Source organism: Zonotrichia leucophrys, chromosome 21, assembly GCF_028769735.1.
Source record: "Zonotrichia leucophrys gambelii isolate GWCS_2022_RI chromosome 21, RI_Zleu_2.0, whole genome shotgun sequence".
NCBI classification, from domain to species: domain Eukaryota; kingdom Metazoa; phylum Chordata; class Aves; order Passeriformes; family Passerellidae; genus Zonotrichia; species Zonotrichia leucophrys.
The window spans coordinates 4,730,536-4,753,967 of record NC_088190.1 but is presented as its reverse complement, the minus strand read 5'-3'; the positions used below and the strand labels follow the sequence as shown (position 1 = coordinate 4,753,967).

Below are 23,432 nucleotides of genomic sequence, written 5' to 3'. Positions count from 1 at the left end.
GCATCACTCTGAATAGCAACACTGACAGACACTGAAATACAGATTTTAGACAAGGTATTTTAACATGTATCCTTTTAAATTTCATGGTCTCTTTTATCTGTCAGAAGTTTAGAGATGACACTTCTCTTGGTGGGTTTTTTTTTCCTCATATACATCTAGATATATATTAACAGAACATACATATTTAAAAGCAGAAGAAACCATGGCAAAAGTACAACATGAGCTATTTCAAAATTAGAAAATGTCATGAGTACTTTTGCTTGAGCACATGTGTGTGTGTACCCATGATCTTTCTGGAGTATTCCATTGCTGCCAGGCTCTAGACATTGCTGAAAGGATGTTTTGGGCATGTGCTGGAGATTTTCCTTTGTGGCTTATTTGGGTCTCTGCATTCTCTTGCTCCAGGCACCAAGTGGCATTTGAACAACCCCTGACTTACAGGGTTTTCTGAATTAAAATAGAAAATGCCAAGAAAGCTTGTGTGAGGGCATCACTACCTTTGACACCTAAAGCAAAAAGTGATCCAGGTGTCAGAGACAGATGTGTGTCATCAAATATAAAATAAATATTATAATTAATAACAGCATGCTCACAGGGGCTTCCTCTTTTTTCCTGACAGACACTGTCCTATGATGGAAGGCCAGAAAATGAGGGGTTGGTTATTTGCTTCTATTTGTTCTGTTTGTGGGGTTTTTTCATATTAACAGAGGAGGTTATTTTCTAGGAAACAGAGCCACCATGTAGAGAACAGCAGCGTGGGTTTGTTATAAAATGGAGGTGCTTCTTCCAGTTACTGATAGGGCTTCTTTTGGAAAGCCCCTTTTGTTGTATTTGAAATCAAAATACACCAAGTCTGAAAAAATGCATTCACTTGGAAATGCACAGAGGCTGTGATGCTCCTGTGGCACAACCTCTTCACCCCCTTTATTTGTGTTGCTGTTGTTGCACACTTGTAATAACATTTTGTCCTGTAACAGCCTTTCTGAAAAGCCAGCAGCAACAATAAGCACTTTTCACTTCCTATCCTTTTGAATATCTGGTTCAATCAAGAAAGAACTGAATGATCAAGATGTTCAAGGAAGAATGGCAGCTGGGCAGTGCAGTTTCACTTTGGAGGTGTGAGTGGAGTTTTTCCTCTCAGGAGCACCTGGAGCCTTTCCCTCAGTGAGTGCCACCAGCCACTTGTCCCTTTATCCAACATCATCTTGTTCCATGAACCTTTGTAAAACTGGATGGCATTGCCCTCTCAGACAAATTTGAATTAAGTTATCCAATGGGTTAAAAATTATTGATATCATTCACTAAAAAGGAATGAATAGACATATATATATAAAAATCCTTGGTATGCTCGTTTTGGTTTTCCTATGGAAAATAGGCCAGAAAACTCTCCCTGCACTAATTCTGGGAAAGTCTTTTACACACAGATTTTTGTGCTCATGTCAGTAATTGTTGCATCAGATACTTTGACTTCAGCAGTGTAACTTAAACCTTCCAGGCTCTCTGATGTTGGTGCTGTCCTTTAGCTAGAAAAGCTTGGATAGGGATTGATAAGAGGAAAAAAAAAAACACAGAAGGGAGGGAAAAAATACAAACAGATCTCATCAATTGTCCTGATTATTATGTTATTTGAAACTGCATTAATAAATTGGGATAATTGCCTAATGGCATATTACTACAGAAGATTAAGGTGTGTTCTAGCCCGTTACGTAATCAGGAAAAATCAAGATTTGGCATTGAAATTCTTAATTGTGTCTAGATCTATAAGGCATATCTACCCCAAGAGCTTCTGTGGCTAAGAGAGCTCAGAAACTGAGCAGTGCCCTGGCAGAGGGGAGAGATGCATTGTGTGTGTGACACACGCCAGGATGAAAATTCCTGGGGTTTGTATGATGGAATTCTGGAGAAAGAAATTGAGGTAATTGAAATTGCTGCAGCTGTGAAAATATTTACACAGGGTCCCTGTGGAATGCTCATCTTTGGGGCTTGGTGGTGATGGCAGTGAGGTGGCTGCAGGTCTTTAGTAAAATAATAATAATTTATCTGACTTTCAGTGTTTTCTCATTTCTTTTGTTGTTGTTGATAAGGGAGCGAAGCAAAGAAAAAACAACCCAGAGGTGTGAGAATTCAAATTGTCATTATTTTCCTGTGTACCTCAGAGGTTTTTCAAGACACTTTGCCTTTTTGAAGTGGCTAACCTTCACTTTTGACTCTACTAGGGCAGATAAGGAGGCTTCATGACATCCTCAACCAACTGAAACATTTCCATGCATCAGAGCAAAAACCATCCAGAGGAACAAATGAAAGTGAGTGAAATGATGAGTGCAGTCTTAGGGATGATTGTCATCACCAGGAATTATTATTTTCTCCTGGGATTGGAGGAAAGAGAAGCTTTCTCAAGGGGAAAAGGAAGCTTTCTCAAGGGGAAGTCTGCAGTGTGTTGGTATTTGAAGTGGCAACGTGCAAAGCCTGAATCTTAGAGAAGTCACCACGGTTGGTTGTGACTCTGCACCCACTCATCCAAACAGGAGTAGAATGACTGTGCTGAAAGAATTAGAGTTTCTGACTGGGAACTTCCTTGAGGCTTGCTTGCAGCTCTTGAAGAAGTGGCTGCTGGCTGGGGCAGGGCTTGGACCAGTGCCTGGCCAGGGCTTTGGGGTGCTGAGGAGCTCTCAGGGCAGCCCAGATGACTCAGGAGCCTGAGCACAGCCAGCCCTGTGCCCTGGGTGACAACCTGGGCTCTCACAACCGACTGGCAGAAACCGACAGCGCCAGGGCTGGGCACTGAGGCAGTTTTGTTTTGTTCTATTTTTACTTTTTTCTCTTCTGGGGCAGCCCCCCTCCCCCTTCCTTCTGAATTGTTTCCTCAGCTCAATCTGAGTCTCAAAGCCTGCTTGCCTTGAGCAGCTGGGATGACTCTGGACTGAAGGAACAGGCGAGGAGCATGACTTGGTGGGGCTGTGGAAGGGTCTCAGCCTCCAGAAGGGACAGCCCACCTGTGTCACCTGCAGTGCTGGCAGCCAGGGACATCTAACACCCCCTCAGATGGCTGCCTGCAGCCTTCCTCTGGGACTGTGGCTGCTGCTGCTGCTCCAGGACAGCCAGACATCCCCACAGGTAAGGCAGGGGGACAGCAGGAGCCTGCATGGTGAAATCTGGGGCACCCGGGGGTGCAGAGCCATCCTGGGGGTGCAGAGCCCTTGAGGTGGGTGTGGGATGGGTACAGAAGCAGGGTTTGTGCAGCCCTGTGGGTTAAAGGTGGTGAGCAGAGCTCTCAGGAGATAAAGGCACAAAGCAGAGCAGCCAGGGGAATTTGCCCTCTCTGGGATCTTTGCAGGCGGGAGAGTGGGATATGAGCTGGGATCTGCATCTGGTTGGCTCTGCTGGAGCTGCTGCAGCTCCAGGCACATTATCAACAAGTGAGAGTTCTCTGAGTATAAAAAGGAACAAAACAGCTTGGGAGTGAGGAAAGGGCTGGGGAGTTTTATTTTTCATAGGGTTGGGGGGTTTATTTTTGCCTGTGTGCTCGGTGACAGGCACATCCTTGCAGAGCTTGGGTCAGAGGGCTGCTGCAAGTCAGGAGAGGCAAATTGAAAGGTGTAGAGGCTAAACAATAATAGATCTTTTCCTTTACACCCCCCACCCTACTGACATTCATGACTTCCTCAAGAATCCACTACTATTTGTGAATTGAAAGGTGTAGAGGCCAAACAATAATAGATCTTCTCCTTTACACCTCCCTGCCTTACTAACACTGACTTCCTCATGAATCCACTACTATTTCTGAATCAAAAATCACTTCAAATAGACACAACCCACTAGCTGTGCTCAGCTGATGCTGTAGATGCACAGCAGCTCCCTGCTCTGATGGTATCAGCTCTCTGTGGGTTTGCTTCCACCCACACACTGCCACTGGTCCCCTCCTCCCGTGGCTCACACGGCAATGGGCCCTCAGCACCTGGCAGAAATCCAGGTGGTTTCCCTGGCTGACAATGAAAAATTCACATTTAAAGAGCAGAAAGGTCAGGCACAGAGAGGCTGCCCAGGTGAGGTCAAGCAGGTGAGTTTTGCATGGAGTGTTGGATGAGAAATGAGCTAATTCCCTTAGAGTGGAAATACAGGCATGTATTAGCCTAAAACACCTGTCAGTATATGGGAACTAAAAAATCCAGCACATCACCTGGGCTGCCAGATTTCTTTACAAGACACTGACTCCACTTAAATCTTTGAAAATACCCAAGTTCTGTGCTCTCTTCAGACATTTGAAAAAGATCCCCCTGGTTCTTTTGGTAGGAGTGGGAGTTTGCTCTTGTGTCTTCTGCTGTAAATTCCCCTCCCACATTGTAAATTTGGTTTACTTTCCCCACATTATCTGTCCTGCTACTGTCTGCTCCCTGAGGCACAGAGGGATAAGAGTTCTGTGGGGTTGGGGTCTGGAATTCCTGCTCCCCAGAGGAATTCTTGGGAATGCATTCAGATCAGCTTGTCCAGTGTGCTGAATGCAGACTGCTTTGGGAGAAAAGCCAGTAGAAACAAAAAGATGATATTTTCTCTTTGACATCACTTTTAATAATTTGTTCACAAAATGAATGGGGCAGGGAGAAAATTTGGTTTTCTACTATTCATTGTCAATATTCAGACTCAGTGTAAAATGATCACAGACATTTCTGGGATGAGGATTTGGCTTTGCCCTGTCCTGCACTGCCTCTCCTGCAGCAACATTTGCTCTTACTGCTAATGCAGCACAAGTGATACTTTCTCATGTGAGCAAGTCACTGTTCAGTGGTCATATTTCTAAACCATGCTCCATCTTACCTCAGTCCACAGTTTGGGTTTTGTTTCTTTTTATATTCAGAGAACTCTCACTTGTTATAATGTCTTTACTATCCAGCAAATGAAGCTTGACTACTTGAAGCTGTAGATTTTCAGCTTTTTCTGTGCTGTCAGAATTTGGATAGAGGCTTGACAGACAGTTAACTGTTTTGCTGCAGTATTAGTCAGTTCTAGAATAGCCACTGCTGGTAGATTTTTTTCTTTTTTACCGTAATATGCTTTCTTCCTGACTTACAGCTCATTTGTAGCAAGCCCCATTTCTTACTCTGCCTCACAGTCACTTTTTCTCTATGAGTTCAAAAAACCATAAATAAATGAGTCAAACCTTGTCCTGACTGAATTGCAGAGTAGCCACTGAATTCAGCGCCACTTTTACAACTCCATTATTTAAATTGGAATAGCAAACATTTCTGTAGAAAGTCAGAAGGGCTATAAATAGCCTATTTCCTAAAACAAATTCTCTCAAGCAAGTGCTGAAAAACCCAAATACTTTTGATCTCTATGTTTGCTTTATTTAATTGGTCCTTGATCTGCAATGCATACAGAAAAGAAAAAAATAATTGTTGACTTGCTGAGTGACTGAAAGCTCTAAACCAGTGCCTGCTGTCCCAGAGCAGCCCAAGCAGGGCAGGAATTGTCATCTTTCCTTTCACAAGATGTGTTCCAGCCCCTGCTGAATCCAAAGCCTTTGTTTGACAAGAAATTCAGAGAGAAGGATAAAGACCTACTGTCCACCACAGCCACATGCCTTACTGCAATATCTGTGTGATCTTGGAATGTTAAAGGTTTTTTTTTTAATAATTCACATTTACAAACAGAAGTCTAAGTTCTAATGGCAATAACAGATATTATTGTAATAAAACTGATACCTCTTCATTGATGCCTTAGAGGAGGAGAGTGCTGGGGTTAGTGTTAAAGAGTTAAAGGGTTTTTTTAAATAATACACATTTACGAACAGAAGGCTAAGTTCTAATGGCAATAGCAGATGTTATTGCAATAAATCTGGTATTTCTCAGGGGACCAATGGGGACCAACCTTCCTGCTGAGTTAAGAGCAGAACTTTGCATCATTGTGTTGCTGTTACAGGTCACGTTAGGAGTCAAACTGCTTTAGAATTTGGAGGGACAAAGATGACGAGGATGGGGGCATGGTGGCTGATGCTGAGCACTGACATGAATGTTATTTATCACTGAAAGGATCTGTGCTAATTTTTATACTCATGAAACACCTCTGCTGAGCAGATGCTGACTTACAGGCATTTTGCTTATGGATTAGATGTGATGGGGTCTTCAGAAGGTGGTTTCCCAGTCACAGACATCCTGCTGGGATTTGTTATAATGAATTTCTGCTGGATTGTTTTTTTTGGTTTTTTTTTTTTTTATTTAGAGTTAGGGTAATTGTGACAAATGCCAATCACTTGGTTTTAGAATTTTAAAAGGTTAATAGTAATAAAATAGTTATGAAAATAGTAATAAAATTAGAGTAATAATAATTTGGACAATTAGGATTAGGACAATATGAGACAATAAAAACAAAGAGTTATGGACAGTCTAGGTACCTCTTTCTGGGCAAAATAAGCCCGAAAAAGGACCCACATTAACAGAGGATTAACCCTTAAAAGCAACAGCCTGTTGCATATTCATACAGCTCATCCATGATGCATAAATTCCATTCAAACACAGGATTCTGTCTGGGCAGTGTCAGCTTCTTCCTCTGAATCCTGATGGGGCCGGAGGTCATCGAGACAGGAAGAAGTTCATTTCTCCTGATAATGGAGCAATAAATTCTCTTTCTCTGAAAGATTCAGGTGTCCTGTGGCCGCTATCTCGGTGTGTGTCCTTTCTTAAAAAAAATATATAGCAGAGTTTCTGCTTTAACATTTTGTTATAATCTAAACTATATTTAACACAATACTTAAGAGAATTAACACAGCCTAACTTTCTAACATAACACATATAATATTCATTTGAATATTTGCGAAAAGCCAATCATAAAATATGAATTTTTACCAGTAATTGAGAGGTGTTCTTTCAGAGCAGAGCACCTTGGGTTTGGCTCAGTAGCAGCACAGGTGGGTACAAAGCTGTGCCTGTAGCTGGGCCATTGGGAGCAGCATTTGTGGAGGTGCCAGGGATGAGCTGTGTGCTGTGGGTGGCTGTGGAGCAGAGCTGCCCTCCCGTGGAAAGGGGGAAAATAAATTTGAGTACTCTCTCATGTGTATATCTGCACAATCTGTTGAGTTTGTAGGCCTGTTTGATTTATCCCTGCGCTACCACCAGGTCAAATCCATAATCAGAATGTGCACTGTTGGAACCAGGAGCAGAATTTAATACTAAACTCCTGATTTTCATATTCTTGGCATGGTAACTTTTAAAAAAAGCTCTCACCCATTTGAAAAAGATCTCTCAGGTTTTTACACAGACACTATTCTATTTCAACCCCAAACCAGACAATTAAATAAGCTGCAAGCTTATGTGCTGCATTAGTAACTCAATAATTCAAAGGTTTGTACTCTTGTTTATAATTCAGCTTCCTTTGCAGCCAGAGTTGTTGCTCAGGAGAGCCAGGAAGAAAAAATTGGGTATTTGTGGTGACTTCCCACAGCTCTGCAGAGAAACTAATCCAGGCTGACTTAGCCACAGCCAGGATGGTGCTGTTTCTTGGATTTTCTTTATAGCAACAGTTAATTCACAAAGTAACTGAGGAGTGACTGGTCATTTCTGGGAGTGTCTGTGTGGCAATGGCAGCCCCGCACACAGAGGGGAGTGTTGGATTTGTAGGGTGCCCCGACAAAGGAGGGAATGATGTCTGACTCCATGTTCTTAGAAGGCTAATTTATTACTTTATTATACTATACTATATTATATGTATTATATTAATATATTTATAAAAACTATATTATATCTATAAATAATGTTTTATATAGTTTAATGTAAATATATACAATTATAAATTATTTATATACAAATATATAAAATATATTTATATATAAAATATATCTTTATATTTATAATTATATATTATATATTATATTTATATATTTATAAAATTTATATTCTATATAAAATGTTTTAGATTTTTATATAAATATATACAATTTTAAATTATTTTTATATAAATATATAAAATAATTCATATATAAAATATATCTTTATATTTACAGATATAAATATATACTATATATATTATATTTATAGATTTATAAATTTATATTCTATATAAAATAGTGTTTTATATATTTTCTATAAATATATAAAATTATAAATTATTTATATAATATATATTTATACAAACTATAATTATATATTTATGTAAAATACATAAAATAAATATGAATTATTTTATATAAATATATAAAAATTATGAACTATAAAATAATATGTGTAGTATATATTATATAGATTATTTTATGGTTTATAATTTATATATTTTATATACAAATTATATAAATTATATATATATACACTATATATATGTATATATATAGTATATATATGTATATATATATATGTATATATATGTATATATATACATATATATGCACTATATATATACTATATATATACACACTATATATACTATATATATATATATAAATATATATATATACTATTTATATTATATATAAAGAATACTAAACTATACTAAAGAATACAGAAAGGATACTTATTAAATGTTAAAAAGATAATAATGAAAACTCATGACTTTTTCCAGAGTCCCAACACAACAATATTGGTTATGTAGTGATGAAAGGTTATTTCTGAAATTGGCTAATGAGCCAAAATAACTCACATTGGAGTTATCAGGCATTTACCTGTGGGAAAACAATCTCCAAACACATTCCACATGAGCACAACACAGGAGAAGCAAATGAAATAAGAATTATTTTCCTTTTCTCTGAGGCTTCTCAGCTTCCCAGGAGAAAAACCCTGGGTGAAGGGATTATTTCAGATTATTGCAGAGGATGTGAAAGGCACAGGTGATGAGGAGACGCCGCTTCCCTTTCCTCCAGTCTGGGGCTTCCTCCTCAGAGCAGGAAAGCACCAGGTGCCCCTTTCGAGGGGGTTTGAGTCAGGCTGAGCAGGCAGAAACTCCTGCTCCTCTCAAGCAGGTCTCACTTCTGTTACTGGGCTTGGATGAAATTTAATGGTTTCGATGTGTTTCTATTTCTTGTTCTTCTGTTCATTTCCTCCTTGACCGAAAGCTCCTGTTTTCTGATGGAAATTACGTAATTTTTTATATTTTATGTGTGTTAAATAGGAGAACAGGCTGTGGAATGAGTTAGGCATGAGATTCTGCACAGGGACAGCAAGTATTGTTTCAAAGGCCAGTGGGAAATTCATTGGCAGAAAGTGAGATGTGGAGTTTCTGAAATATTTAACTGCTCTACCAGTATCGTGTGGGAAAATCTCCAGGGGATTTATCAATTCTTAACAGAAAAACCCCCAAACCCCCCCACAAAAACAATCACTATTCATATCTTCTAGTAAATACTCAAAATGAATTTCAGATAACAACATTTTTAGGGGATTCTTAAGGGAGATACCAAGTTCAAAAATCAAATTTTTTCATCAGAACACTTGTAGCACTGTAATTTCCCAGAGCATGTAGTGGCCCAGCCATACAAAAACTAAATCTTATTATGTTACAAATTGCAGTTGGGTCTCATTTTGTAAGCTAAAATCAAAACTATTTAATGTTTTATTTTTAAACTAAATAAATATTAGTTATGTAGTGATGATAGGTTATTTCTGAAAACCTTCACTCACAACAGAAGTGGGATTAGTTATTTGAATAAGGGCTTCATCATGGGAGCATTTGCATTCTTTTCAAGGCAAAATCCTCTTGCAGGATTTGTCCCTAAATGATAAGTAAAATAATTTATTGCTTTATAATAGAAACGTAGGTTGCTAAATTCAAACAGTGTCACTGCATAAATAACAGAAAACTTGGATACTGCAAACAGGAGTGACCTCTGTGGATTACACCAAATCCTTAGCTCCAATTAACATGAGATAATTTTAGGGAAGTAATTATTTTATTTTTTTCAATTTTAGGACAATTTGTTTTTGCTAACTGCAATTAGCATTGCAATTTTGCAATGTTTCTAAAGGAAATGCAGACAATAATTGAGTTGCTTTGGGAATACTTGAATTTTCAAAAAAACTGTGGGCTTTTCCTTACCATCTGCAACCACCATTGCTTGAGACAGGCATTGGGATCTGCTCTAGTATAGAATTAATTGTTTTCTAATTAATTAATTGTTTTCTAATTGTGTCTTTTGTCTCTTTCAATTTCTAGACATCATTAACTCCATCTCATTCCTGTGACACACGAGAGAATTGGTTCTATGATGAAACATCACAAAACTGCTGTTACCAGTGTCCCTCAGGTATGTTTATAATTCAATTTATAATGATATAATTTATATGGAGCCCTTCTCATGGAGACAGTAGGACCCCTGTGGATCTGCAGAGTTGTATTTTGTCCCTGAAGAAAGGAGCAGTTTCATTAATCACTCTCTAATGTGGCTCCAGATGTGAATCTCCTCTCCTCTGTCCTGCCCCTGTGCAGTCTGCATGCAAACCAGACAACCTGATCGAATTTTTATGGGATTTTATAATTTCACTCGACATTGAAGTAGCCAGGTCAAAGAATTCATTTCAAACTTGCCTGTAAGAGCCTGAATGAGAGATGTGGGACTCCAGGGGCTCTCCAAAATGCAGTTTATTCTATCCAGAGCCTGTGCCCACAGCTGTCAGCTCCAGCTGCAGGCAGGCCTGGAGACCCTTTGGTTTTGGTCACAATGCATTATAGACTTTTCTTTTGGTTACAATGAATTATATACTTTTCTTTGCTGAGCATCTTCATACAGTAGAACCAATCTATACCTTAACTTTTACCTATAGCCCATCATAACTACTATAATTACCATATTCATGTTACTGTTCTCCAATCACTAAAAGTTAGTACATTACAGTTTAAGCTAGAAGTTGTTCTTCAGTTTTCTTGCACTGGAAAATTCTGAGAGCTTTTTCCTACTTGCACCATTGGCAGACTTGTTTGCCTTTGCTATCTTTCTGCTTGGTAAAAACATCATCTTGTTTGAGGTGGGTTTATCCTTTGCTCTAAGCCATAAAAACCCCTTCTAACTAACATATTAATTATCCAGTAAGACTGGCTCAGCAATTCTTTTCTTCTATATTCAGACTTGCTTCCATCTCTATTTCTTCATCAGACTCTACATTTAAAAATCTTTCTGCCAAGCACACATATCTGTGAGATTTTCTTGCCAAACCTTCATCCTTCCCAACACTTGCCCCTGCGTGTGAATTAGCACAGTGAAATTAGGCTAAATGAGTTTCTTCTCAGAGATAAAAAAATATAAAATGGAGGTATGGAAAATCTGACATTATTCTCACAGTCACAACAGTTTGTAAAGTGTCTCAAATGAGGGAGGAAACAGTCCCTTGTCAGGGGACACATTCTGCTGGGCTAGAGGCTGCCTGTGACTCAGAGGCACATAAGGTCAGCAACAGGAAACATCTTGGTGAGACAAGAGCTCTGGAAATGTCTGAAACTGCCCCACTGGCCAAAACCCCCTCAGTGGGTGGGTATTTTATTCACCACCATCTGTATCTTCTTGCAGGAGTCTTTTTCTTTCGTTTTTCTTAAAGGAAATTTCTGACCTGTATTTGTGTTCTGATAACACAGAGGACTAAATTTAGTGTTTGATTGCATCCAATATTTGTGTTTGCATCCAGTTCCATCAGGATTCCCACTGGGACATCCTGGGCACACCACTAGAGTCCTTCAGAAGTTGAATATGTAAATCAGAGCAAGGGATGGAGAAAATGTCCCAATAAAAGAAAAAAAAAAATGGTCCAATAAAAGAAAAAAATGGGTGGGGATGTGACTTTGACAGTCCCAAGAAAAGCTCTTTTCTTCTTCAATACCAAAGCTCCTGTCATGAGGGATGTCATAGTAAGATTGGGTGAGAAGCAGAGATCTCATTTACACCAGGCTGTAGTGAGTTATTTACACCAGGTTGTAATGAGTTATTTACACCAGGTTGTAATGAGTTCACCTTTGCTGGTTCTTTATTGCTACATCCCCATGTCAGTCCTGGACTCCTCCATGATAAAAGTTATAAGAATCCCTTTGCACCTTAATTATCCACTACTCCTTCATGCAATAACCTGTTCAAATCTGCTGCTAACTCAGCTGCTCACTGCAAAGAAAGAGGAGCTTTTCTAAAAGTCCTTTTAATAAAATGAAGAAAAGAAGGAAACATGAAACCCAGTTCCCTGGGAATTTGGTAGTGGCAGGACAGTGGCCCTCATGGAGTTTTGGTTGTCTTTTCTGTCAGCAAATCACTTGTTACTGCCCATTCTGCAGCAGTCCATTCCAGCTGGGATTGTGTCCTGGCCCTATTCCTTAACACTTGAATGGGAAAGGCAAAAATGCCCTAGAGAAACCAAATAAAAATGTCCCAGAGAAACCAAATAACTAAGAGAAGACTGTGGGAATGTGTCTAACAGGTAAACAAGCAGACAAGAATGTTTCAGGATGGTTTTCTGCCCATTTTTTGATAGTTATCTTGTATCTTTTGCTTTTTTTTCCTCCAGGCTATGTTGAAAAGAAAGCATGTCCTCAGGATCCAGCAGACTGCCTGACATGTGGACCTGATCAATATCTGAACAATGAATCCAAAAAGCCACAATGTGACGCCTGTGTGTCATGCTCAAAAGGTTTGCTTTTCTCCACACATGCCTCACAGTTACATTCTCTCTCTGTATATTTTATTTACACTTTATTTGTGTGTTTTATTCATTTAGAATTTTCACAGCAAAATTTACATTTATTCCAATAGAGCACCTTGCAAGGTGCTCTACTGGAATAATTACCAGTATTGCAGATGGGACGTGCCTGAGCTTGTCTGGCCCTTGCTGCTGGACCAAACAGCAGCACTGTGGTGTTTCACCCAGAGACACTTTTGGGTAGCTGGATCACCCCAGAAACACTTTTGGGTAGCTGGGTGTGTGGTGTTTCACTCCACAGACACTTTTGGCTGTGGGGTGTGTGGTGTTTCACCCCAGACACTTTTGGCTGGCTGGGTGCTGCAGTTGGCACATGGAGATAAGTCCAGGCCTGCAGGAGCTCTGGTGGTGCTGGGATGGAGCTTCCCCCCATAACAGGGTCTGCTCCTCAGGTTTACCTCTGGTGGAGAAGCTTTAAGGTGATGCTGAAGGAAAGGAGTTGGTTCTGATGGAGGGTTTGGATCCAGAGCTTTATTCTGGCCCACAGGCCTCTGAATGCAGCAACAGCTCCAACAGAACTCCCTGAGCCCGTGGTTGCTGTTCCTTTTAACCCTGGGGAGAGGGGCAGGGAGCCCCAACCAGGTGCAGGAGAGGAGGTCTTGAGGGACAAAGGACACCTGGATAGCTTAATGTCTCTCTAGGGGTAGAGGGCATCTTTTGAATTCTGCCAATCACTCTGGAATTCCAGGACTGACAGACGGTACTGGGAGGGGAAAGGAGAGGTGACTGACACACCTGGCAGGGACCCGAGGTTCTGAGGTGAACCCTGATCAGATCACACAACATGGCTGTGTTTTGTCCCTGTGTGTGTTTGCTGTCCCCAGACCTGGTGGAGAAGCAGCCGTGCTCCCTCAGCTCCAGCCGTGTGTGCGAGTGCCGGCCCGGCCTGTTCTGCCAGGTGTCCGTGAAGTACAGCTGCTCCCGCTGCCAGCAGCACTCTGCCTGCAAACCCGGCTTTGGGGTCAAAATCAGGGGTAGGAATCCCACCTGTGCACCTTACCTGTCCTGCTCCTGGCCACAGGCCTGGCCTGATGCATTTGATTTGGTTCTAAATCGTGATTTTTATTCAGGCACCGCAACAAATGATGTGACTTGTGAAAAGTGCCCTCCTGGGACCTTCTCTGATCAAAGCTCCAGCACTGACACCTGCAAACCCCACACCAAGTAAGTCTGTGCTTCCTTAATGGGACTGGCTAATTGAGTGAAATTAATGAAGGATGAAATAGGGTATGTCACTGCAAAGTACACAAATTCATCTTAGAAGCAAGGGAATCACTGTGGGCTCATGTGCAGAGGTTAGAAGGGCTCTCTTAAGGAGGAAATTTCAAGGAAAGGAAATTTCAAGGAGAGGCAAGGGGAAAGGAAAGGGGAAAGGGAAGGGAAGGGAAGGAAAGGGAAAAGGAAAGGGAAAAGGAAAGGGAAAAGGAAAAAGGAATCCTGCTTGCCTCATTTTTAGTTACTAAGTACAGTGGAATTGCACACCCGTGTGAGCAGCAGCTTTGCACAAGCCAAGAATTAGTGCCACAGGGATGAGAAGAATGATGACTTTTACACAGAAAGCAATAATTGTGGTTGGTACAAAAATGACCAAGGGGATGTTTGTGACATGGCAAACACGTGTGCCTTGTTCCTGTTGTTTTTCGCACCCAGCTGTGCCAAGTTGAACAAAGTCACCCTAAGGAAAGGAAATGCCACCCACGACCAAGTTTGCCTGGAGCAGCTGCCCACTTACCTCACCCCAAGCACTTTGTCCGTGAGATTCAGCAATGAAACAAAGAACTTTGACCTGAGGATATTAAAGGAGAACCTGGTAACCTCAGCTAGTGGTGACCTTCTAAGTGTCACAACAACTGAAAATCCCAGCTCAACTCCTGAGGAGAAAGCTCAGGCTCCCACCTCAGCCAAGGGGGAGATGACAACAGGAGGTAACACAGGCACAGCATTTAGTCTCTTTTAAGTCATTTAACTCTTTTGACTTTACTCATTTAACATTTACTCTCTCCAGCACTTTTTATTTTGGAAGCATCTTTGGTAAACACAATTTTTATGTGGGAACTTCCTGCAAATCCCCTCTGAATTGTGATGCCTATGGTCCTATGTTCAAACCCATGGATCTGCTCAGGGCTTTCCCTCTGCCTTTTCTCAGCCTGTCCTGTGCTCCCTCTCTGTGCTGCAGGTGTGGTGCTGTGGGCAGTGGTTTTCTCCCTGGCAGTGCTGCTTGGGGCCATGCTGGTGTTTTGGAAGTGGAAGGTTTGCAAGAAGAGGATCCTGGTCCTCAGGAGAAAGCGTGAGTTTTTCAAGCTGTAACACTGCATCTGCCAAACAGCAGATGGGAAACTCAGATATGGGGATATTTGTGGAGGTCATTGGGGAAGAGAATGTTCTCTACAGGCCAGGTAAAGGTTTAGGGCAAGCTGCTCGTGCAGGATGTTGGAGAACACGAAAGATGGAAGCAGCTGTGAATTTAGGGAGGGAAGCAGGTGGGTGACCTACAAGAGGGGAAAAGGTAACTAGCTGTTTCTTCTCTCAGACATTAGTATTAAATTAGTATTAGTATTGTCAGATGACAATGACAGTATTAACAGTAGTATAAATTAGTATTATTACCTCAGACATTAGTATTAAATGATACCTGAAGTGTTGTGTGAGTAGTTTTTGGTTCTGGGAACAGAACTGGGCTTTGGGCATGAGAGGAAGGGCGATTTTTACTGACTCTGACTTTGCCTGCAGTTACACGTGGGGTGTGTCTGCAGAACCACATTCCCTCTTTTATAGAAAGCAGGGTGTGCACCTTTGTAGGTTGGTTGTAGATCTGTGGGTGTGGTGAAGCTGTTGGGGCCCTCAGGCTCCATGGTGATTTGCACTAAATGAAAGTTTCTTTCACCAGCACACCTGCACTCGGTCATCGCACACAAATACGTGCTCAAGCCTCCAGGTGAGTGACTGAGGGGCCAGCAGGGCCATCCTTGTGTCTGAAGAATAAATAGACAGTTGTCACCACATTTCTCTTCACAGAGAAAAGCAAGGCACAATTCTTCCCAAAAATATTTCTGGGCTTCACATTCTCTGAACCTCAGAGAAAGGAAAAACAATTCTTATCATTTGCTGTGCCTGTGTTGTTCACAAGTGGGTTGCATGGTGGAAGATTGTTTACCTGAAGGGAATTGATCAATTACCTGAAGAGAATTGATAAATTACCTCAAGGGAATTTTTAATTGGATTCTGTGTGAGTGTTTTGATTCACTGACCAATTGGATCCAGGTGTGTGTGTGTCGGGACTGTGGGCTGACAGTCATGAGATTTTGTGCAGTTGATCATTTGGCAGATTCAGTTAAGATGTAATATAATATAGTGTAATATAATATAGACTAATATAGTATAATAAAGTAATTAATTAGTTTTCTGTAAGATGGAATCCTCCTCATCATTCCTCTCCTTTGTTGGGGCAAAAATATCTACTATATAGATAGCTTAACGTGGGATTTTATTTTATAGAATTTTATGAAAAGTGGAAGCTTCTCATGTCCCATGTACGTCCCTGCTGCTGTCCCATGCAGGGGCCAGTGCTGCTGCTCCTGAGCTGGGTGTGAGCAGGTGCCAGCAGATGGCACTTTGTCCCCACTGCTGCTGAGGGCTGGGTGATGTGTCAGTGCTGGAAAACGCCTGATTGATTTCAATCAGTCAGATATGGGAGATGGCTCATTAAAAAACCTGCCCAGATCCCATAAAGTGCAAACATTTTACCCATTTAGCTGATGCCCTCTCAGCAATTCCACTGCCACTGTTGTGTCAGACTCTAATCACCACACAGCAGAGCTTTCTATATTCATTCATTCAGGAATACAATTTAAAAACTTGTGTGCAGCTTAATTTTCTCAAAATGGGATTTTTTTCTCCCTCACTTGCCTTGCACAATAGAAGCTGTTACTGTGCAGCATTACAGAGCTGATGCTCTGAAAATAAAGGTGATTGCACATCAGGGTGTAATTAGAGAATAAATCTGAGCCCATCTACCTTCATGGTGCTGCAAGTGTTGTACACTCCCTCCTTCTCACCTCTCCTCTTTGCCCAGTGCTCCCTGTTAATGGAACTGTGCATAAAATCCCACCCCCTTAATAATCCTCTGACATTTTCATGAACTGACCAAACTTGTTAATCCAGCAGAAAGTTATTAATTTTTTTTCTTTTTAATAAGCTTGTGTTGTTCTTATCTAGACAGTTCCATCAGTTCATTTTTTCATAGTATGAGTACCAGTTGTGGTGTGGGGACAGTGATTCAAGAGGCTTTGGGGACAGCAGGATATCACAGTCTTGGCAGGAACCTGCTGCTGGTTCACCTCAGGAGTGTGAGGTGAACCTGAGTTTTCATTTCAGTGTGCCCTGAGATGGTTTAAGAAAACCATCGTGCACATGGGGTGGTTCAGGAAGTACATTGCTAGGTGATCTTTCAGAGCATATTATTATTATTATTATTATTATTATTATTATTATTATTATTATTATTATTACTATCTACTTCATAAAATATTTATGATGTTTCTTCTGATAATGTTTTTCCTTTCCATTGCAGGTTCAGATCTCGTGAACAAATGTGCAGTAAGTGTGAACAATATTCCACAACAGATAACTTTCCATGCCAAAGTAAATCATGTTCTTTTCAAATGTCCTGTCTAAAAAGTGCCAGCCTTTTAGTTTGGACTTCCCTCTACAATATGCAATAATTTAGGTGGGATGAGATGTATTAGGACTTGATATTGTCATGCCTTGAGCTGAGGTTGATGTGGTGTTAAATAATGTCATAGTTGAGATGGTCACAATACAAAGCAACTCTCCATTTTCAAAAGGCTTCAAACTGTTTTCATTCTAGCCTGCATGCTTTTTATACATTCTTACAAAACTCATCAATTTACACTTTACTCATTGGTCAGGAAAGACAAATAAGGTGCTCATTGGAACAGGCAGTTGCAGGTTTCTGTAATTTATCCTTCTTTCTTTCTTGGTTTCTATGTCAACAACCTTGGTAGAAAATTCTTTCAGGGGTGAACATGGATCCTCTTATCAAGCTTCTCTCTGGCTGACAGAAGCTGCTGTAAAACCTCTTCCACAGCTGCCAGCCTTGCTTGTGAGTGGATCTGGTTTGGTGTTCAGCCATTCATGGTGCATTCCATGGTACAAGATCTGAAATCACAGATGAAGATGCCTTTTCTTCCTTCTGGATGAACTCTTGTGTGTCACTCCCATTTTATCTTCCTGCTCCAGTCCCACAGATGGGATTTGTGCTTTTCTTCTCCATCCCTCCACATTTCCTTCCCTCTGCAGGGTTTGGCATGGCTGTGGTGTGGGTGCACAGTGGGTTTGGTTTGCCATTCCTTCAGGACAAAGGTGTTCCAGCACAGTTTGCAGGTGAACAGGACAAACATCAGTCAATATGGCAACAGAAAGCTGCTGAAATCATCACTGTTTGTTTAATTTCCCCTCTGTCGGTGAAATTACAGCCACTTTCATTCTCTGAGTCTTCTCAGTTTATTAAGCTTTTTATCTTTAAATGTCCAGATCTGCTAAATCACTCTTTAGACTGTTAATTTTTTTTTTGCTTTGTTTTAAATGAGTTTGCTTTTAAAAGTTGTGTGTCTGCACACACACAAGATACTGTCTGTGACTTTTCCCAGTCACTCTGGTTGCAATCAGCTGTCATAATTTCAGTGTGTAATTGTGAATTCCTGAATGGTGAGGAGCTTCAGTTCTTGCCTCTATAGAGAGTCAGACATAAGCAAGGGTTATAAAGTGCACATTTCAAAATAATTTTTTCCTTTCTCAACCTTGTGGAAACAGAAGAAGATCAGAACCACCAGAAAATTGCGATGCAGAAAATTGTGAAAAAATGTGAAGGCTTATAAAGTGCACATTTCAAAGTCTCTTTTTTTCATTCCCACCCTTGTGGAAACAGAAGATCAGAACCACCAGAAAATTGTGATGCAGGACCTTTACCCTCTCTCAGATTTTGGTTCCCCTTTTAAAGAACTGCTTGTTCTTAATTCCTGTATGTAATTAATTCTTGCCTGTAATTAATTCTTCATGTGTTAGGTATTCTGAGCTTGTTTCTTCTATCTGACATTACATTTTGAAGTTAAATCAGTTTGGCCTCTGGCTTGTTCTATTCTTCCATAGGAACATGATAGGTCTTTGCAAAGTCCAAGAGGTAACTAAAACATATTTTCTTCAGTGGAAATGAGGTATATTCCTGAAAATGCCATCAGAAATCTGTGAATTCAGCTTAGAAACACTATTTTGAAATATAGTCTTGAGTGATGCAGGGAGTTTGAAGTTCCCACACCTGTTGGGTGCTTTGGAACATTGCTATTTTTGAGTGAGGCAACACAGAATCTCCTGAAGATTTTAAACACTGATAGTATTTAAATCCAGCTTCTGGTCTATTTTGAGTCTCAAACAGGAGGAGTGAATAAAAGAAATAAAAGAGGATAAGAAGGACATGGATGCTAAAGGCATTGACATAAAAATCACAAACAGGTATAAAATATCAGGTATAAAAATCACAAACACAAAAAAAGAACTTTTGCTTTTTCCGTTGCCTTTAAAATCACATTTTTATCTGCAGACACTCCTCAGGTTGAGGCTGAATTTTGCTCCCTGATTTTGTAGGAGTTAATTTGCTCCTGCAAGAAGGACATTCTGTTATTGTGGACCTGTTGCCATGCCCAAGGTGCTTTTACACTCACCCCACTTCTGCTCTCCTGTTTCTATTGGCAGAAGATCATTCTGACCACTGAGAGTGGGCTGGAAGAGGAGGAGTTAATTGAGAGAACTGTTCCTTTGGAAACCAACAATAACTTGGTGTCCAGCCCAGAAAAAGCCCAGAGTCCTCCCTGGAGTGTGGCTGAGGTGGCACCAAGCACTGGCAATGCCCCAGAGTGCCCTGTGGATCCTCGAGTCAGAGACCACACAAACAACAGAATTGGTGAGTCTTGCTTTTATATTTCCTTTTGTCATCTTCTTTTTTCAAATTTTCAAACATGGCACATACTGTCATCCCAAGATTATTAGTGAATTTCAGTATCCAAATCTCCTAACAAAGATTGTGCTGAATCTCCAGATCTTTGACCCAAAAATACCTATTCATATGAATATAATGCTTTCTTTTTTTCATCTTTGTCTTAGTCACTACGAGTTTGACAGAAAATTCCTTTCTTCCTCCTTTTCATTCTGGAATATGTAGATTTTACAGAAGAAATTTGAATATGTCAGCAGGAAGGTGATGCTGTCATACTGAATGAGAATTGTACTTAGCTGTAAATTTCTTCCCTGGTTTCATAATAATGGATTGAAATGTATCTCCCATGTGCTCCCATGAAGGCTTTGATCATGGCACAGGGTGGGAGATAAATTCAGGCAAGGAGCTCATTCACAGGGGGTGAATTCTTACCTGGGATACTCTGGCAGTGCTTCCAAACCCAATTTGAGGTTATTTGAAGGTTATTTTTCATATTACAAAAACTGACCTTTCCTTACTGAACACTCTTCCTGTTTTTTACTGTGAATGATGGATTGGGATGAATGTGATTATTTGATTTACCATATCCAAATATCTCCAAGCAATTAACCTGCAGTGTCTGATGTGCAGCATCCTTCTGAATTAAGCCATTGAAAAAGCTTTATTTACCTTTCTGTGAAGGAGTACAACAACAAGCTGGACCCAAGATTCAGAAAACTTTGTAGTTTACTCTCAGCTAGAAAGAAACTAATTTCTTTGCAGGTCCTAAGAACCCAGAACTTATGTTCAGGTTTCTTTTACATGGTGCTGTTTCTTGAAACAGCAGGAGCATAAACCTTGGATTCTTTAGATCCCAATTAGTTGCTTCTTCTGACAGATTCTTGTGAATATCTTCTGTCTTTTCCACTTGGTTTTCCTTGTGTAGCTCCACCTCTAGCTCAGTGGCTTAAGCACAATCTACTTGATGTGAAATGTCCAGAGTGCTAATAAAAATTTTACATAAAAAACCAGCCATTTCTGGGGCAGCAGTGACTTTTCATCATGCTCAGCATTACTTTTCTCCTTCCTCAGAAAAACTCTACATCATGAAGGCCGACACTGTTATCGTGGGCTCTGTCTCAGAGGTGCCCAGTGGCAAGAACTGTGCTGTCAAAGGATGTGAAAGTGCCCTTGATGCCCAGGAAAACACAGAAGAGGAGCTGGAAATGCACTACCCAGAGCAGGAAACAGAGTCTTTTCCAGGGAATGATGTCATGGTGCCTGTGGAAGAGGAGGGAAAGGAATTTCACCACCCCACCACTGCCACTGAGAAGTGACAGCCCACAGAGAGGGTGTGGGGAGACACAGAATCATCCAGGGTGACACTAAGGCTGAATTTGTGACAAGGGAGGTACACACAGTGTGCCTTGGATTATTGGGAAACTCCTGGAAAACACTGAAACACATTCAAACAAGGAGTTGGAACCTATTTCATCTCACAAAGGAGAGGATCTTCCAAACTGCTGGCCCTCATAGCTGGCATCAAATACTCCCATTTCCCCATCTCCAGTATCATACTGACAACAAATTTGAATCAAAGCTGCCTAATTTAGAGGACATCTGGATGTCAGCTGAAGTTTCACAGCTTGCTTTCTCAGTGTGAAGGAATGGATTGAAATCCATGTCTGGTTACTGCTATTAGCTGTGAAAATTCTGGCCAGGATTCTGAGTCAAGCTTGAGACTCAGCCATGTTGTTTCTACTCCAATACATTCAATTTTGTAATATATTTTGCAACCTCTGGCATTTACTCAAGGCTTCATCTTTTGATTGAAAATGATAATAATCTCAGTTTTCCCTAGCATAAACATAACTCTCAAGTTTGTGGATTTCATGTTTCTTGAGGAATTAGGACCAAAAGGTGCCACACAGGCTCTGAAAATAGAAGGCAAACAAAACCAGTTGACATCCACTGTACTTTAGGCTATTCTTTCTAGGTTTTGAAGTCAAATTCATATTTTTTTACTACATCAAATCATTAGTAAGTGTACAAAACAGCCTCTTCTGATGGAAGCCAAACTGGCTGAGCATCTGGCAATTGGATGAACTATGGGTTAAGCCCAATGTGGAGCCTGTAAAAAGAGAAATGAAGAAAAGAAACCATTTTTCTACTGAAAAAAGAGGCACAGCAGTTATTTCCTAGAACATTGTTAAAATCTACTTGTTTTAGAATTGTTCCTAACCATCAGGGTGACACTGATTTGCATATCCTTTAAAAACAAACCTCTTTGGTGGCCAACTGGCCTGTGTTCTGCTATTTTTAAATCTTCAGTGCTGCTTGTTCAGTAACTGTAAATGTAATAGTGCTGACTACCCTTCTGCACAGACCAATGGAAAATGAGCAATATGACAAAGTGTGTCTTAATAATCAAAAAAGGGAACCACAAAACCCATTGCTTGCTCAGTGACTTCTGTCTCAGAGTGAGCACAAGGGCACAAAATCACCTTCTTGGGCCAGACTGGAGCTTGAGCCCAACATTTCAGCTCTGACAGTTGGATTAGTTAGGAACACCATAGCTGCTGTTTGCATTCATCATGGTGCTGCAGGTGCAGCTGGCATTGGGTTGAGGATGTCAAAGAGTTTGATTTATTATTCTCTTAGATCACCATTAGTTTTTCTTCTCTCTTTTGAATTTCCAAGTACAATCTGCCTCCATAAGCAGATTCCTGTGGCAAAAGATTACAGCTATCATGCACTGTGTAAAGGATTTTAGCACTTTGGAACTGGCCTCTTTATTTCAGTGAATGTCACTAGCTGTTGCCTTATAGAAGTCAGTGAGTTGCTTTTTGTATTTTTTTTTTCAACCAAGTTGCTTTAGTGATTGATTGTATCTCAGCTTTGATTGAACTAAACCTCCAGGTTGAGTCCCACCTTTTCTTTTTACTCATGTAAGTTTGATGCTCCACTTGGTTACTTTAGTTGACCTTTTCCACATCTACTTTAACTTCACTACACACTTCATTTTACAGAACACCAGTTTGTGAATCCACAAACTGAATAACCACATTTACCTGGCTGTGATTGTTTGGGGCTGTTCTGCAATGACTGTAATTGTGTATTTCCACTCTGTATATGAATTAATCTTTTTCACTAGAACAGCTTTCTAAAGGAACAATATGCCTTGCAACCTGCTGGATGTGCTATAATTAGTTGGTTTAATAATGCTGGTAATCTTTGAATTAAAAATTACATGGATTTTAAGCCATGGCCACGCTTTTCCTGTTTGATATGCAAATGTTAAATTGTTGATAATTTCAGTCTCAGAAGGAATATTTTTGCAAGAAAGCCATTTGAAGCTCATGGAGCTCTTAGTGGATTCGAGTTTTTCTCAGGAGCAGGGCTGAATTTATTGTAAAGTCCGTCTGTACCATCCTGGCTGTATGTGACACACAAGTGACTGGTATTAATGAATATTAATGAGTATTAATGAATATTGGAAGGCTGCAAAGGTAACTTTGTACTGTGGGGTGAAGGAGTTGCATTTCAATGTTCCAACTCAATATTCTATGAGTGGGGCTGAAGAGACAGACCCTCCACACACACTGTGAGACAGAGTGGAAATCTTCCAGAGTAGAAATCCATTTTGATTTAAGTGAAATGTACATCTTTGAATTAAGTCTGTAGCTTGCAAACATAGCTGTTTGGTGTGACTTTGTTTTCTCACAAAAAACCTATGCTCTAAGGAACTGCTTCAGTGGAAGGGCAGAGATAAAGGAGAAGCCCCTTGAACTCTG

General features: G+C 40.4%; 1 protein-coding gene across 1 annotated transcript; it reads left to right on the top strand.

Annotated features, from left to right (window-relative positions):
* The first annotated feature begins 1,050 nt into the window (after window positions 1-1,050).
* TNFRSF8 (TNF receptor superfamily member 8) lies at window positions 1,051-22,792 on the top strand. Its single transcript, XM_064730628.1, has 13 exons — window positions 1,051-1,164; window positions 2,217-2,303; window positions 2,905-3,114; window positions 10,132-10,222; window positions 12,459-12,581; window positions 13,475-13,624; window positions 13,721-13,814; window positions 14,301-14,575; window positions 14,827-14,937; window positions 15,538-15,585; window positions 17,221-17,246; window positions 19,419-19,626; window positions 20,731-22,792. The coding sequence occupies exons 3-13, from the start codon at window positions 3,043-3,045 to the stop codon at window positions 20,973-20,975; spliced, it is 1,443 nt and encodes a 480-aa protein (XP_064586698.1). The 5' UTR covers window positions 1,051-1,164; window positions 2,217-2,303; window positions 2,905-3,042; the 3' UTR covers window positions 20,976-22,792.
* Window positions 22,793-23,432: the final 640 nt, after the last annotated feature.